The 15,069-nt window shown below is 47.3% G+C and overlaps 1 protein-coding gene across 4 annotated transcripts in view; it reads right to left on the bottom strand.

Moving 5' to 3' along the window:
- LOC129710535 (small G protein signaling modulator 2-like) overlaps positions 1–15,069 on the bottom strand; it is a 220,534-nt gene that overhangs the window by 51,944 nt on the left and 153,521 nt on the right. For all 4 annotated transcript variants that reach the window (XM_055657576.1, XM_055657577.1, XM_055657575.1 and 1 more), the window contains exons 6-11: positions 14,692–14,759; positions 12,664–12,809; positions 8,665–8,799; positions 3,596–3,720; positions 547–614; positions 11–174 (exon numbers count right to left, since the gene is read on the bottom strand). In XM_055657576.1, the coding sequence (XP_055513551.1) occupies positions 11–174; positions 547–614; positions 3,596–3,720; positions 8,665–8,799; positions 12,664–12,809; positions 14,692–14,759 (706 nt within the window). The remainder of the gene's footprint in view (positions 1–10; positions 175–546; positions 615–3,595; positions 3,721–8,664; positions 8,800–12,663; positions 12,810–14,691; positions 14,760–15,069) is intronic.

The following is a 15,069-nucleotide window of genomic DNA, read 5'->3' on the forward strand; positions in this document are numbered from 1 at the left end:
GTTGACCTACCTTCCCTCGCTGTGACCACAGTGGTGGATCGAGCTGCCCCCGTGGTAACAGGCCGTTCTCAAGGCAGGAGAGGAAGGCTAATAGGTGCCCACCCTGCGGGAAGTGGAGTGGAGGTCTCTGGATGCCATCCTGGCTCACCAACACCAAGGTGTCGCCACTGTCAGCTGGTGGGAGGGAAATAAAAAGTTATATCCATCACATGCACAAACCAATTTCCTGCGCTCCATAGATGCTGCTGCACCCGCTGAGTTTCTCCACAGCATTTTTGTGTACCTTCGATCTTCCAGCATCTGCAGTTCCTTCTTGAACACAGTAGAGACGAGAGACCTGCATTTATTTATATGTTTAAGAAAGAACTGCAGATGCTGGAAAAATCGAAGGTAGACAAAAAAGTTGGAGAAACTCAGCGGGTGAGGCAGCATCTGTGGAGCGAAGGAATAGGCGACCAATGCAGATGGTCCTTCTTTAAATCCACACCATTAACGGCAATATGTTTCATATTCAAAGAAAAGAGGCCGATGTGAATGACTACTCACGCTGTTGATGGCAATGGATGCAGACTATCTGATGTAACGGCACTGTTAAGGCATAATCCCAGTAGACACTGAAAATAATCCAAACAAAAATAAAGTTGTTTTATGAATACAGAATCTCTTTTGCATTTTGACAACTTTCAACAAATATTTGAATGTGAGTTTTGTTGCAAACCACGTGGTAATCTCTTCAATCCACATGGCAATCGTGAACGGAACTAAAAAACAAACGTGCAGATGCTGGAAATCTGAAATTAAATCAAGTCGTGCAGTATCTGTGGAAAGAGAATCCCATTCCTATCCTCCAACCTTCACCTCCAGATTCAGGGGCAGTTTCCTCCCAGCTGTTATCAGGCAACTGAACCATCCTCAACAATGCCAGGGACCCCGGTTCGATCCTGACTATGGGTGCTGTCTGTACAGTGTTTGCATGTTCTCCCCCTGACCACGTGGGTTTTCTCCGGGTGCTCCGGTTTCCTCCCACACTCCAAAGATGTGCTGGTTTGTAGGCTAAGTGGCTTCAGAAAAATTGTAAATTGTTCCTAGTGTGTAGGATAGTGATGGTGTACGTGGATCGTTGATCGGCGGGGATTCGGTGGGTCGAAGGGCCTGTTTCTACACTGTATCTCTACACTAAACTAAACGACACTAAAGCAGTCATGAGCTACTATCTACCTCATTGAAGACCCTCGGACTATCTTTGATAGGACTTTATTTTGCACTAAAAGTTATTCCCTTTATCATGTACTGTACACTGTGGACGACCACACACACACACACACACACACACACACACACACACACACACACACACACACACACACACACACACACACACACACACACACACACACACACACACACACACACACACACACACACACACACACACACACACACACACACACACACACACACACACACACACACACACACACACACACACACACACACACACACACACACACACACACACACACACACACACACACACACACACACACACACAAATGAACAGATAAAATGCAATAGGCTGTTATAGTTCAGAGTTCGTTTGAAGTTGAGTTTAATAGTCTGATGGCTGTGGGGAAGAAGCTGTTCCTGAACCTGGATGTTGCAGATTTCAGGCTCCTGTACCTTCTACCTGATGACAGCAGAGAGATGAGTGTGTGGCCAGGATGGTGTGGGTCCTTGATGATGCTGGCAGCCTTTTTGAGGCAGCGACTGTGATAGATCCCCACAATGGTAGGGAGGTCAGAGTCGATGATGGACAGGGCAGTGTTTACAACTTTTTACAGGTTTAAGGTGAGGGGAAAAATTTAATAGGTATCTGAGGGACAATTTTTTCCACACAGAGGGTGGTGGGTGTATGGAATAAGCTGCCAGAAGAGGTATTTGAGGCAGGCACTATAACACCATTTAAAAGACACTTAGACAGGTACATGGATAGATAAGGTTTAGCGGGATAAGGGCCAAACGCGGTTTATCGGATAGACTCAAAGTGCTGGATTAACTCAGAGGGTCAGGCAGCATTTCTGGAGAAAAAGGATGGGTGATGTTTCGGGTCAAGACCCGTCTTCAGATTGAGCTGAAAAGTCACCTTTTTCTCCAGAGACCCGCTGAGTTAATCCAGTTCTTTGTGTCTATCGGCAGCATAAACCAATATCTGCAGTTCCTTTCTACACAAGGTTTCGAGGGTTATGGTCCGAACTGGGGCAAATGAGACTAGCTTAGATGGAGCATCTTGCTCGGCATGGGCGAGATGGGCCGAAGGACCTCTTATGTACCGTGCGGCTCTATGAAATTCCTGATTCTGGGACACACTGATCACTGCAGGTAATGCTGGCACTCGCACTGGCAATGCCTGCTGTTCTGCCAATGGATTATAGACAGGACAAAACAAAACTACAAAATACCATTGATGCTGTAATCCTGAAATAAGGCCAGGAAATATTGGAAATTGTATGAACTAATTCCCACATACAAGGAAAACCCAGATCAATGCTTAGGAAAACTTTTATGCAATTAACAATATATTATAAAACGCAAAGTGCTGGAGGAACTCAGCGGGTCAGGCAGCATCCGTGGAGGGAATGTTTTGTTTAGTTTAGTTTAGTTTAGAGATACCGCGCGGAAAAAGGCCCTTCGGCCCACCGAGTCCGTTCCGACCAGCGATCCCCTCACATCAACGCTATCCTGCACACTAGGAACAATTTACAATTACACCAAGCCAATTAGCCTACAAATCTGTACGTCTTTGGAGTGTGGGAGGAAACCGGAGCTCCCGGAGAAAACCCACGCAGGTCATGGGGAGAGAACGTACAAACTCCGTACAGACGTGGTCAGGATCGAACCCGGGTCTCCGGCGCTGTAAGGCAGCAACTCTACCGTTCGGCCACCAGGGGGCGCTCCCTAAGAATGTCTGTCCAGAACGTCCACGGATGCTGACTGACCTGGGTTTTGCGGCGCTGTTATCTCTTGGCTGCAATCTATGGCCTTTACCGTTGCGCAGACCACGGGGCAGTAGTTCCCTAAAGAATGTCTGTCCAATTCCCTCCACGGATGCGGACTGACCTGCTGAGTTCCTCCAGCACTGTGTGTTTTGCACACAGGGTTCCTTTACATAGAAACATAGAAATTAGGTGCAGGAGTAGGCCGTTCGGCCCTTCGAGCCTGCACCGCCATTCAATATGATCATGCCTGATCATCCAACTCAGTATCCCGTACTTGCCTTCTCTCCATACCCTCTGATCCCCTTAGCCACAAGGGCCACATCTAACTCCCTCTTAAATATAGCCAATGAACTGGCCTCGACTACCCTCTGTGGCAGAGAGTTCCAGAGATTCACCACTCTCTGTGTGAAAAAAATTCTTCATCATCTCCTTTCTAAAGGATTTCCCCTTCTTATCCTTAATGCTGTGACCCCTTGTCCTGGCCCACAAATCTTGTGCCCCGTCATCTATTTTTTGCACGAAGCTCGGTCAGAGCACGGGGCAGAAACAGTAGTTGCAGCATCAGTCGGGCTGTGGACATGGGAATGAACTCGGCTTACCTCTTCTCCAGCTCAGAATCCCCAAGGGTTCCATTCATGAGTTGATTAGGAGTCCACTTCAGCGTTAGGTGGTCTGCTGACTGGTGAAGGGACAGGTACCCTGGAACCGTCTCCACATCCTCCTTCTGCCGGAACAAGGTCAGACGTTATAGGAGCAGACTTAGGCCGTTCGGCCCATCAAGTCTACTCCGTCATTCAGTCATGGCTGATCTGCCTATCCCTCTCAACCCCATTCTCCTGCCTTCTCCCCATAACCCCTGACACCCGTACTAATCAAGAATGAATCAATCTCCACCTGAAAACTATCCATTGACTTGGCCTCGACAGCATTCTGTGGCAATGTATTCCACAGATTCACCACCCTCTGACTAAAGAAATTCCTCATCATCTCCTTTCTAAAGGTATATCATGTTCTTATGTTTATATGTGATAGGAGCAGGATTAGGCCATTCAGCCCTACAAATTTACTCCGACATTCATGTTTTCCCTCTTGACCCCATTCTCCTGCCTTCGCCCCATGACCCCTGACACCCGTACTAATTAAGAATTTGTCAATCTCTCCCTTAAAAATATCCACAGCCGTCTGTGACAGTGACAGTGAATTCCACAGATTCACCACCCTCTGACTAAAGAAATTCCTCCTCATCTCCTTTCTAAAGGTACGTCCTCTAATTCTGAGGCTGTGACCTCTGTTCCTGGACTCTCCCATTAGTAGAACCATCATCTGCTCATCCCCTCTATCCAGGCCTTTCACTATTTGGTGAGTACTATTCGGTAAGAATGAATAGAAATATTAATATAACCACAATTTTATTTTCTTAAGATGCATGGAGGCATATCCGCATGTTCGCAATATTAAACATTGTCCAAGTTTCAAAATTTTCATGTGTGGAAGGAACTGTAGATGCTGGTTTAAACCCGAAGACAGACACAAAATACTGGTGTAACTCAGCGGGACACGCAGCATCTCTGGAGAGAAGGTATGGGTGATGTTTCGGGTCGAGACCCTTCTTTAGCTGGTAGTCAAGGTAAAGGAAAGTCCCAAGAGATTTTACTAGTGCATTGAGAATAAAACGGTGAATAAAGACTGGCATTGCTGATTATGTGTAGAACGACAAGAGATTGGTGAGAAATGACATGAATACTTCTCATCCATCCCAGTAGAGTTTTTTTGAAAGAGGGTTGTTGAGGTCAAGGCATTAGATGTTGTCCATATGGACCTCAGCACTCTGGTGCTGAAAGGCAGCAACTCTACCGCTGTGCCACCGTCCCTGTGCTGATTTACATGACAAGGTACTGGAGTAACTCAGCGGGTCAGGCAGCATCCTCGGAGAACGTGGATGGGCGACTATACGGGTTGGACCCTTCTTCTTCAGACTCCGTTGAATGAAAAAGATCTCTTTATTGAGTCAGAAGGTAGACAAAAAAGCTGGAGAAACTCAGCGGATGAGGCAGCATCTACGGAGCGAAGGAATAGGCGACGTTTCGGGTCGAGACCCTTCTTCAGACTCAGCTTGGTGTCACAGTATCAGCTTGGCCACCAGAGGGGGCAACATGAGCAAACTTGTGGCACAGCTGTGGTGATACAGTGTGAAGAAGGGTCCCGACCCAAAACATCGCCTGTCCATGTTGTCCAGAGATGATGCCTGAGCTGCTGAGTTACTCCAGCACTCTGTATCCTTTTGTGACACAGAAGAAGGCACTTCACTCTGTCCACACCCGCAGAGTTCAGGAAAATGACTGTTCTTGTGCTGTGTTTTAGTTTTAGAGACACAGCGCGGAAACAGGACCTTCGGCCCACCATGTCCACACCGCCCAGCGATCCCCGCACATTAACACTACCCTACACACACACGAGGGACATTTTTACATTTACACCAAGCCAATTAACCTACAAGCCTGTACGTCTTTGAGGTGTGGGAGGAAACCGGAGATCTCAGAGAAAACCCGCGGGGAGAACGTACAAACTCCGTACAGACAGCACCCGCAGTCAGGGTCGAACCTGGGCCTCTGGCGCTGTAAAGCAGTAGCTCTACCTCTTTGCCACCGTGCTGCCCTGAGCTATTCTATGATCTAATAGATAGTCCACGACACCTGTATATGTGTCTGTCTGAGTATTTCATGTCCCATGCTATTGTATTCACTTCAAATGTGGTCAGGATCGAACCCTGGTCTCTGACACGGTAAGGCAGCAACTCTACCGCAGCACCACCGTGCCCATTCTGGAGTGATGGGGAGTGTTTGAAATGAGGGCAGTCCAACATCAATGGCAGTACCATATATCCATATAACAATTACATCACGGAAACAGGCCATCTCGGCCCTACAAGTCCATGCCGAACAAATGTTTTTTTCCCTTAGTCCCACCTGCCTGCACTCATACCATAACCCTCCATTCCCTTCTCATCCACATGCCTATCCAATTTATTTTTAAATGATACCAATGAACCTGCCTCCACCACTTCCACTGGGAGCTCATTCCACACCGCTACCACTCTCTGCGTAAAGAAGTTCCCCCTCACATTACCCCTAAACTTCTGTCCCTTAATTCTGAAGTCATGTCCTCTTGTTTGAATCTTCCCTATTCTCAAAGGGAAAAGCTTGTCCACATCAACTCTGTCTATCCCTCTCATCATTTTAAAGACCTCTATCAGGTCCCCCCTTAACCTTCTGCGCTCCAGAGAATAAAGACCTAACTTATTCAACCTATCTCTGTAACGCTTGTTGAAACCCAGGCAGCATTCTAGTAAATCTCCTCTGTACTCTCTCTATTTTGTTGACATCCTTCCTATAATTGGGCGACCAAAATTGTACACCATACTCCAGATTTGGTCTCACCAATGCCTTGTACAATTTTAACATTACAAGTACAAGTACAAGATGCCTCAGAACACAAAGTGCTGGAGTAACCACTGTATGAGCTAATTCAAGAGCTCTCCCGAATTAAAAAAAAAATCAAACTCGTGGCTAGCACGCAGAATGTACGTTGCGGGTACGTCAGAGCTCGGGAAGTCTCGTAACGCTAACGGCAGGTACTCGGGAAACGCGGTAAGCTCGGGAAGACTCGTGAAGATTTTTCCACATGTTGAAAAATGTCCTCGAGAGCCCCGCGTACCAGCGAACGGCTATTATCGTAATTCTCCGAGTTCGAATCGGGGAAACTCGGGAGAACTCTTGAATTAGCTCGTACAGTGGGACAGCCCCATAACTCAGCGGATCAAGCAGCATCTCTGGAGGACAGAGATAGGCAAATATTTCAGGTCGGGACCCTCTTGAGGTACTCGAGCACTGAGTGTTCTCTCCAAGATTCCAACATTTGCAGGTCCTTGTGTCTACATCAAGATGCCTCATGCAGGGCTGTAGAAATATTTATGGCGCCCAGTCCAGGCCACTCTTTGTGTGCTGGCCACAGAAGCAGATCATCTATCACATAATACAATCGCCCTACACCTTCAAATCTCTCTACACATTGTAAATAGTTCGATTATAATCATGTATTGTCTTATATGTATTGAAACATATAAGATTATTAAGGGTTTGGACACGCTAGAGGCAAGAAGCATGTTCCCGATGTTGGGGGAGTCCAGAACCAGGGGCCACAGTTTAAGAATAAGGAGTAAGCCATTTAGAACGGAGACGAGGAAACACTTTTTCTCACAGAGAGTGGTGAGTCTGTGGAATTCTCTGCCTCAGAGGGCGGTGGAGGCGGGTTCTCTGGATGCTTTCAAGAGAGAGCTAGATAGGGCTCTTAAAAATAGCGGAGTCGGATGATATGGGGAGAAGGCAGGAACGGGGTACTGATTGTGGATGATCAGCCATGATCACATTGAATGGCGGTGCTGGCTCGAAGGGCCGAATGGCCTACTCCTGCACCTATTGTCTATTGTCTATTGTCTATTCCGCTGACTGGTTAGCACGCAACAAAGGCTTTTCACTGTACCTCGGTACACGTGGCAATAAACTAAACTGAACTCAATTATTATTCCACACACAATTGCTGTCACCAATAAATCTCTTACTTCAATCGTTCTGATTCACTGGTGATTCATGTTATCAAATGGAACAATGATTATTTAACTGCCTTTTGATATTTTTTTAGGAAAGGTGCCTGGCGGCATTTCAAAGCAATTTAAACTTGATGGGACTGTCAGATTTTTCGATATGTTGAACAGATAGAGGCAATAAATGTAAATTTTTTGTGGATCCATAACGGTTTAGATTCACTGACAAAATAATTGATCGACAACATCATTTAATTTCTTCTCAACGGGGATCAGTACTGGCACAATCGTAGAGTGCTTTGTGCGGCAGTATCACCGTACTAACCCGAATCTAATCGCTATGGTCAGCCAGCTGCATTAACTCCAACACCCACACACCAGTTCATGTGCAGTATTTACATAGACCGGCACTGTGGCACGGTGGTGAAGCTGCTGCCTCATGGCGCCAGAGACCCGGGTTCAATCCTGACTATGGGTAGTGCCTGTAACTGCGTGGGTTTTCTCCGGGTGCACCGGTTTCCTCCCACACTCCCAAGCCGTACAGGTTTGCAGGTTCACTGACTTTGGTAAAATTGTAAATTATCCCTAGTGTGTAGGTATAATGAACCTGTCCCACGGTACGAGTTCATGCCAAGAGCTCTCCCGAGTTTAAAAAAAAATCAAACTCGCGGTAAGCACGGAGAATGAATGTAGCGGGTACGTCGGAGCTCGGGGACGTCTCTTAGCGCTAACGGCAGGTACTCTGGAAGACTCGCTAATGGCAGGTAGGCACGGGAAGACTCGTGAAGATTTTTCAACATGATGAAAAATGTCCACGAGAGCCCCGAGTACCGACGAGCGGCCATTACCGTAAATCTCCGAGTTTGAATCAGGGCAAACTCAGGAGAGCTCGTGGAAAGAACTCGTACCGTGGGACAGGGGTTTTATGCTAGTGTACGGGGGGGGGGGGGTGATCGCTGGTCGGCGCGGACTCGGTGGGCCAAAGGTCCTGTTTCCACGCTGTTACTGCAGCGCCCTCCTGTGGCCCTGTTGCCTCGGGTTATTTTTTCCGAGCTGGCCACTACTTACTGGCTGGACAAGCACGTTGTTTTTTCCGTACAGTAGATGTGTTCTGGAATTTTGATGCAATGACTCCACATATTCCCGTGCTGAAGCTGCAAACTTATCTTCCGACATACTTCCACTCGATTGACGCTTCCTTATCTGCAAAACACAAATTCACCCGCTTAATTAAACAAGAGGGCCGGCGACTTATTCTTCCTGACTCCTGATACTTCGGCCTTGTGGGGATCTGTCAGCCATGGGTCATGTTCTTTTGTGTCAGCAAGAAGGTGAGTCTCAACTCAGCCCAGTCCGTACCCAATCTGTCTCAGTTTAGTTTATTGTCACGTGCACCAAGGTACAGTGAAAAGCGTTTGTTCCGTGCTATCCGTGAGAGAATGGAGCGGCTGGGCTTGTACACTCTGGAGTTTAGAAGGATGAGAGGAGATCTTATTGAAACATATAAGATTATTAAGGGTTTGGACATGCTAGAGGCAGGCAACATGTTCCCGATGTTGGGGGAGTCCAGAACCAGGGGCCACAGTTTAAGAATAAGGCGTAAGCCATTTAGAACGGAGACGAGGAAACTCTTTTTCTCACACCTAGGTCATGTTGTGTTAGCAGGGTGTATCTCTTGCAGGCACCCTTTAAATGTCAAATTTGAATAATTGACAGATACAGCATTGAAACAGGCCCTTCAATTGGATCACAGAGATGTGGAATTCTCTACCTCAGAGGGCGGTGGAGACCGATTCTCTGGATACTTTCAAGAGAGAGCTAGATAGGGCTCTTAAAGATAGCGGAGTCAAGGGATATGGGGAGAAGACAGGAACGGGGTACTGATTGGGGATGATCAGCCATGATCACATTGAATGGTGGTGCTGGCTTGAAGGGCTGAATGGCCTACTCCTGCATCTATTGTCATTGTCTATTGTCTATCCAGTCAGTTGAAAGTCACCTTCATTGTCACCTTCTCCTAACGAACAATGATCTATTCTCCCCTGAGCCTCATCCCCTTTGATGTCTCGGTTTCACACCTTACTTCCTTATCTCTGTGTCTGTCTCCCTCTCCCCTGACTCTGTCTGAAGAAGGGTCTCGACCAGAAACGTCACCCATTCCTTCTAACCAGAGGTCCTGCTCAGTTACTCCAGCATTTTGTGTCTATCAGCAGAAAGACAATACATGATCACAATCGAACCATTTACAATGTATATATATATGATAAGTGAATAACGTTTAGTGCAAGATAAAGCCAGCAAAGTCCGATCAAGGATAGTCCGAGGGTCACCAATGAGATAGATAGTAGTTCAGGACTGCTCTCTGGTCGTGGTAGGATGATTCAGTTACATGATAACAGTTGGGAAGAAACTGTTCCTGAATCTGGAGGTGTGCTTTTTCACACCTATACCTCTTGCTTGATGGGAGAGGGGAGAAGTGGGAATGATCAGTGTGCGACTCATCCTTGATCATGCTGCTGGCCTTACTGAGGCAGCGTGAGGTGTAGATGGAGTCAATAGAAGGGAGATAGATTCAAAATGCTGGAGTAATTCAGCAAGACAGTCAGCATCTATGGAGAGAAGGAACGTGTGATGTTTCGGGTCGAAGGGAGGTTGGTTTGTGTGATGGTCAGGGCTGCGTCCACAATTCGCTGCAATTTCTTGCAGTCTTGGATGGGGCAATTCTTGTGATGGCCAAGATCACGATCATTCCCTCAACCACACAGCAACATGTCGGACCCGACTCTGAAGGGCAAGGGTGAGACCAGACACTGAATTTGTCAACGCCCCATGTGACAGCACATTTACCCTGAGCCCCTACGAGGAAGGTTTTTTAATTATATGCCCGCTTAATAAGTGCGACAACGCAGAGGTGTTCAGGAATTACAACACAGATTTACGTGGAAGCTAAAGATCGACAGAAGTACTGGAGTGATTCACTGGGTCAGGCAGCATCTCTGGAGAAAAGGAATGGGTGACGTTTCGGGTCGAGACCCTTCTTCAGACTGAGTCAGGGGAGAGGGAAACTAGAGATATGAAAAGGCGCCAAACAGATCAGAGCCAACACCAATGGCCAAGGAAAGGTGGAGCCCACAATGGTCCATTGCTGGCTGTGGAAGAGGTGATAACTAGGGTACGAACAGTGAAACTAGCAGGACAACCAGGGTGGGGGAGGGGCGGTGAGAGGGGGAATACAAGGGTTACTTGAAGTCAGAGAAATCAATATTCATACCGCTGGGGTGTAAGCTGCACAAGCAAATACCAGGTGCTGTTCCTCCAATTTGTCTGAGGCCTCACTCTGACAGTGGAGGAGGCCCAGGACTGAAAGGTCAGAATGGGAATCGGGGTTAAAATGTCTGAAAGGCTTCGACCCGAAACGTCACCTGTTCATAGAAACATAGAAAATAGGTGCAGGAGGAGGCCATTCAGCCCTTCGAGCCAGCACTGCCATTCATTGTGATCACGGCTGATCGTCCCCAATCAATAACCCGTGCCTGCCTTCTCCCCATATCCCTTGACTCCACTAGCCCCTAGAGCTCTATGTAACTCTCTCTTAAATCCATCCAGTGATTTGACCTCCACTGCCCTCTGAGTTACTCCAGCATTTTGCGTCTATCCTCGGTGTAAACCAGCATCTGCGGTTCCTTCCTTCACGTTATGTGAAAGCTATTTTGACCCATTTGATTCAGTCTCGTAAACTCTCCTCTACTAAGTGAACGAATGCTATTTCCTCAATTAGTTCCAATTTTGGCATCTGACCAGGAAGCCCCAAATCTGGCCATTGATTCTACTTGATAACAAGTGAACCCACAGCACTTCTCCCGAGAGAAATAACCTCGAACCCTCTCCGGAACAGGAGGCCCACCATCTCATATTTCACAAGATGTGGACAAGCTTTTCCCTTTGAGAATAGGGAAGATTCAAACAAGAGGACATGACTTCAGAATTAAGGGACAGAAGTTTAGGGGTAACTTCTTTACTCAGAGAGTGGTAGCGGTGTGGAATGAGCTTCCAGTGGAAGTGGTGGAGGCAGGTTCATTGGTATCATTTAAAAATAAATTGGATAGGCATATGGATGAGAAGGGAATGGAGGGTTATGGTATGAGTGCAGGCAGGTGGGACTAAGGGGAAAAAAAATTTGTTCGTCACGGACTTGTCGGGCCGAGATGGCCTGTTTCCGTGCTATAAATTGTTATATGGTTATATGGTTAAGATCACAAGTTACAGGAGAAGTATTAGGCCATTCGGCCCATCGTGTCTACTCCATCCTTCAATCATGGCTGATCTCTGCCTCCTCATCACATTTTCGTGCATTCTCCCTGTAATCCTTGACACCCATTCTAGTCAAGGATTTGTCTACCTCTGAAATAAAAACATCCACTGACTTGGCCTCCACAGCTGTCTGTGGCAATGAGTTCCCCAGATTAACTGGCCTCTGATTAAAGAAATTCCTCCTTTCTAAAAAAGCGCCCTTTAATTCGGAAATTTGGTTTGGGTAGCTTACACCCTAATGGCATATACATTTAATTATCTAGCTTAAGTAACTTACCTAATAACAGCCTCCTCCCTTGGCAAGACAGTTAAGTTTCCAGGACAATGACATTCATTAGTTTTATCTATCAATATAAAGGGTCACCACAGATTTTCCGGCACCTTCTTTAATCCGGATAAAATTACGGGAGGGCACTTGAAATCCCCGCCGGAAGCCTCCCCCGAAAATGTGTCACCTAGGCCGGGTGAGGCGGCCGATCTCGACCTCATCGGGACTTCCGCGGCCGATCGGCGGGTCGAATTTGCCCCCTGCGGCCGGGACTCTGGAACTCCAGCCCTGCCGGAAGCCGGCAGATCCGTTACCATTGCCGGCTACCTCGGCCGTCTTTGCGAGCCGGCACCTCGCCCCCCTCAAGCCCGTGACCTCTGTTGGCCCGTCAAAACGGATAATACGCCAAGGCTCTGGAACCAAGGGTGCCGGAAAATCGGTGGTGGACCAGTAAATGCGTGTTACTTTTTTGTGAAGTTGACTCTTACACCAAGTGCCGGCCGTTTAGACGGGGAATCCTGGTGTCCATGTGCGCAGTGAATCCGGTGCCTCTGAACCAGCTCATCGGCCGACGGGTCTGTCCAGTAATGGTCAGCTGTTTTAAGTTTCGTATACTCTAGAGCACAGGGGCCAACTGTAACAGGGAACATAGAAATAGTCAGCATGTTATACTGAAGCAGATCAAAAATGGATGCCAGATCAGAATGCGTTCAACAATTACATGATACAAGTAATAACAACAATGAACTGCAGATGCTGGTTTATACCAAAGATAGACACAGAGTGATGGAGTAACTCAGCGGGTCAGGCAGCATCTCTGGAGAACATGGATAGGTGACGTTTCAGGTCGGGACCCTACTACAGACTGATTGTGGGAGGTGGGGCCTACACGATCTCCCAGTTGCCAAACACTTTAACTCCCCCTCCCATTCCCATACGGATCTTTCTGTCCTGGGCCTCCTCCACTGTCAGAGTGAGGCCCATCGCAAATTGGAGGAGCAGCACCTCATATTTTGCTTGGGCAGCTTACACCCCAGCGGTATGAACATTGACTTCTCTAACTTCAAGTAACCCTTGCTTTCCCTCTCTTCTCCATCCCTCCCCCATAGTAGTTCTACGACTAGTTTCACTCTCCTCCTGACGAATTTTACTGATCGTACGTCTCCTTGTCCCCTTCCTCTCAGCTAACGGTAAAAACTAATCTACATTTCCTTTATCATCGTCTGCTTTGATCTGTCGTTTTCACACCTTGCCCTTCCACATCTCTCGACTCCCTCTTCCCCGGAACTCTCAGTCTGAAGAAGGGTCTCGACCCGAAACATCACGCACTCCTTCTCCCCAGAGATGCTGCCTGTCCCGCTGAGTTGCTCCAGCATTTCGGTGCATCCTGGGTGTGAGCCAGCATCTGCAGTTCCTTCCTGCACATACTTTATTTTCACGTGTACAGCAGCACCTCGACCAACGTTCCGATAAACCCGATCGCAAATCAAAAATATCGCATGTCGAAAACGCGTTTAATACATTGCGATCACGTGACCGGAAGTGACGTGCGGCTCGCTGCCGTTGCCAAGCGTCTGCAGAAGTGGAAATATTGTAAGTCGAAGCATCGTAAATCGGGGCGCATCTGTACCTCGGCGCAGTGAAAGGCTTTGTTTTGCACACAACACACAAAGTATGCAAAGAGTCACCACCTAAAGGGCGCCGACCAAAGTTACAAAATAAAACATTATGGTCCCAATGGTCCCTCTTCATCCTCGCACCCCAACCCCCACACCGGGTCCCTCTACAGTTCCTCAGTGGCCCCCCCCAACATCGGGCCCCTCTTTGTTCTCTCCATTCATGATTCCTGGAACTAAAATCACTGCCCTAAAAAGTTCATTTGAAACTGGCATTTGAGAGACTTTTGCAGAGGCACGTGGCTACGCAGGGAATGCAGGAGTATGGATCATGTGCGGGCAGATAGGAGGTGTACATTCTCCCCGTGACTTGCACGGGTTATATCCGAGAACCTCGGCCCCCTCCTACACTCGAAAGAGGTGCAGGTTTGCAGGTCAATTGGCGTGTCATAAATGTAAATTGTCCTTCGTGTAGAATAGTATCAATGTGCGGGGATCGCTGGTCAGCCCGGACTAGGTGAGCCCAAGGGTTTGTTTCTGAACTGAGGTACAGTGAAAAGCTCTTGTTTGCCTGCTATCCAGTCAACTGAAAGACGATACATGATTACAATACAGTGAAAAGCTCTTGTTTGCCTGCTATCCAGTCAACTGAAAGACGATACATGATTACAATCAAGCTGCCCACATTTAGTGCAAGACAAAGTGCCATAAACTCCAATTAAAAATAGTTCAGAGGACTCCAATGAGGAAGCAACTTGCAAGAATATGTACAAATTCTTTAATTAAATTAGGGAATTTGTGTATAATCTTAAAAATTCCAGCACAAAAATTCCTTCCTCCCACATAATTAATCTTGGATATTTTATCTAAGAGGCATTAAAAGATTATTTCAAAGCTTACCGAGCAGAGAAGCTAGGATTGGTCCACAGACTGGATCTGCTATCAAAGCTTGCTTCTCGTAATATTTACTAGAAGGGATGAAACAAAACAGCCAGATTTAGATGTGAAGTTTTGCAAGCATCACCATTTTCCATGCCCTTGATGTTGAGCAACAAACAACCTGCTGGAGGAACTCTGCTGGTTGAGCAGCATCTGTGGAGGGGAAATGGAAGAGTCGACGTTTCAGGTCGAGACCCTTCATCTGGGCATCATCGAGATGAAGGGACCTGACCTGAAATATTGACTCTCCAGTTTCCCCCACAGATGCCGCTCGGTGTATCGAGTTCCAGACAACAGGTTGTTTTCTGCTCCAGATTCCAGCATCTGCAGTCTCTTGTG

The sequence above is a fragment of the Leucoraja erinacea genome, chromosome 28, assembly GCF_028641065.1.
Source record: "Leucoraja erinacea ecotype New England chromosome 28, Leri_hhj_1, whole genome shotgun sequence".
NCBI classification, from domain to species: Eukaryota; Metazoa; Chordata; class Chondrichthyes; order Rajiformes; family Rajidae; genus Leucoraja; species Leucoraja erinaceus.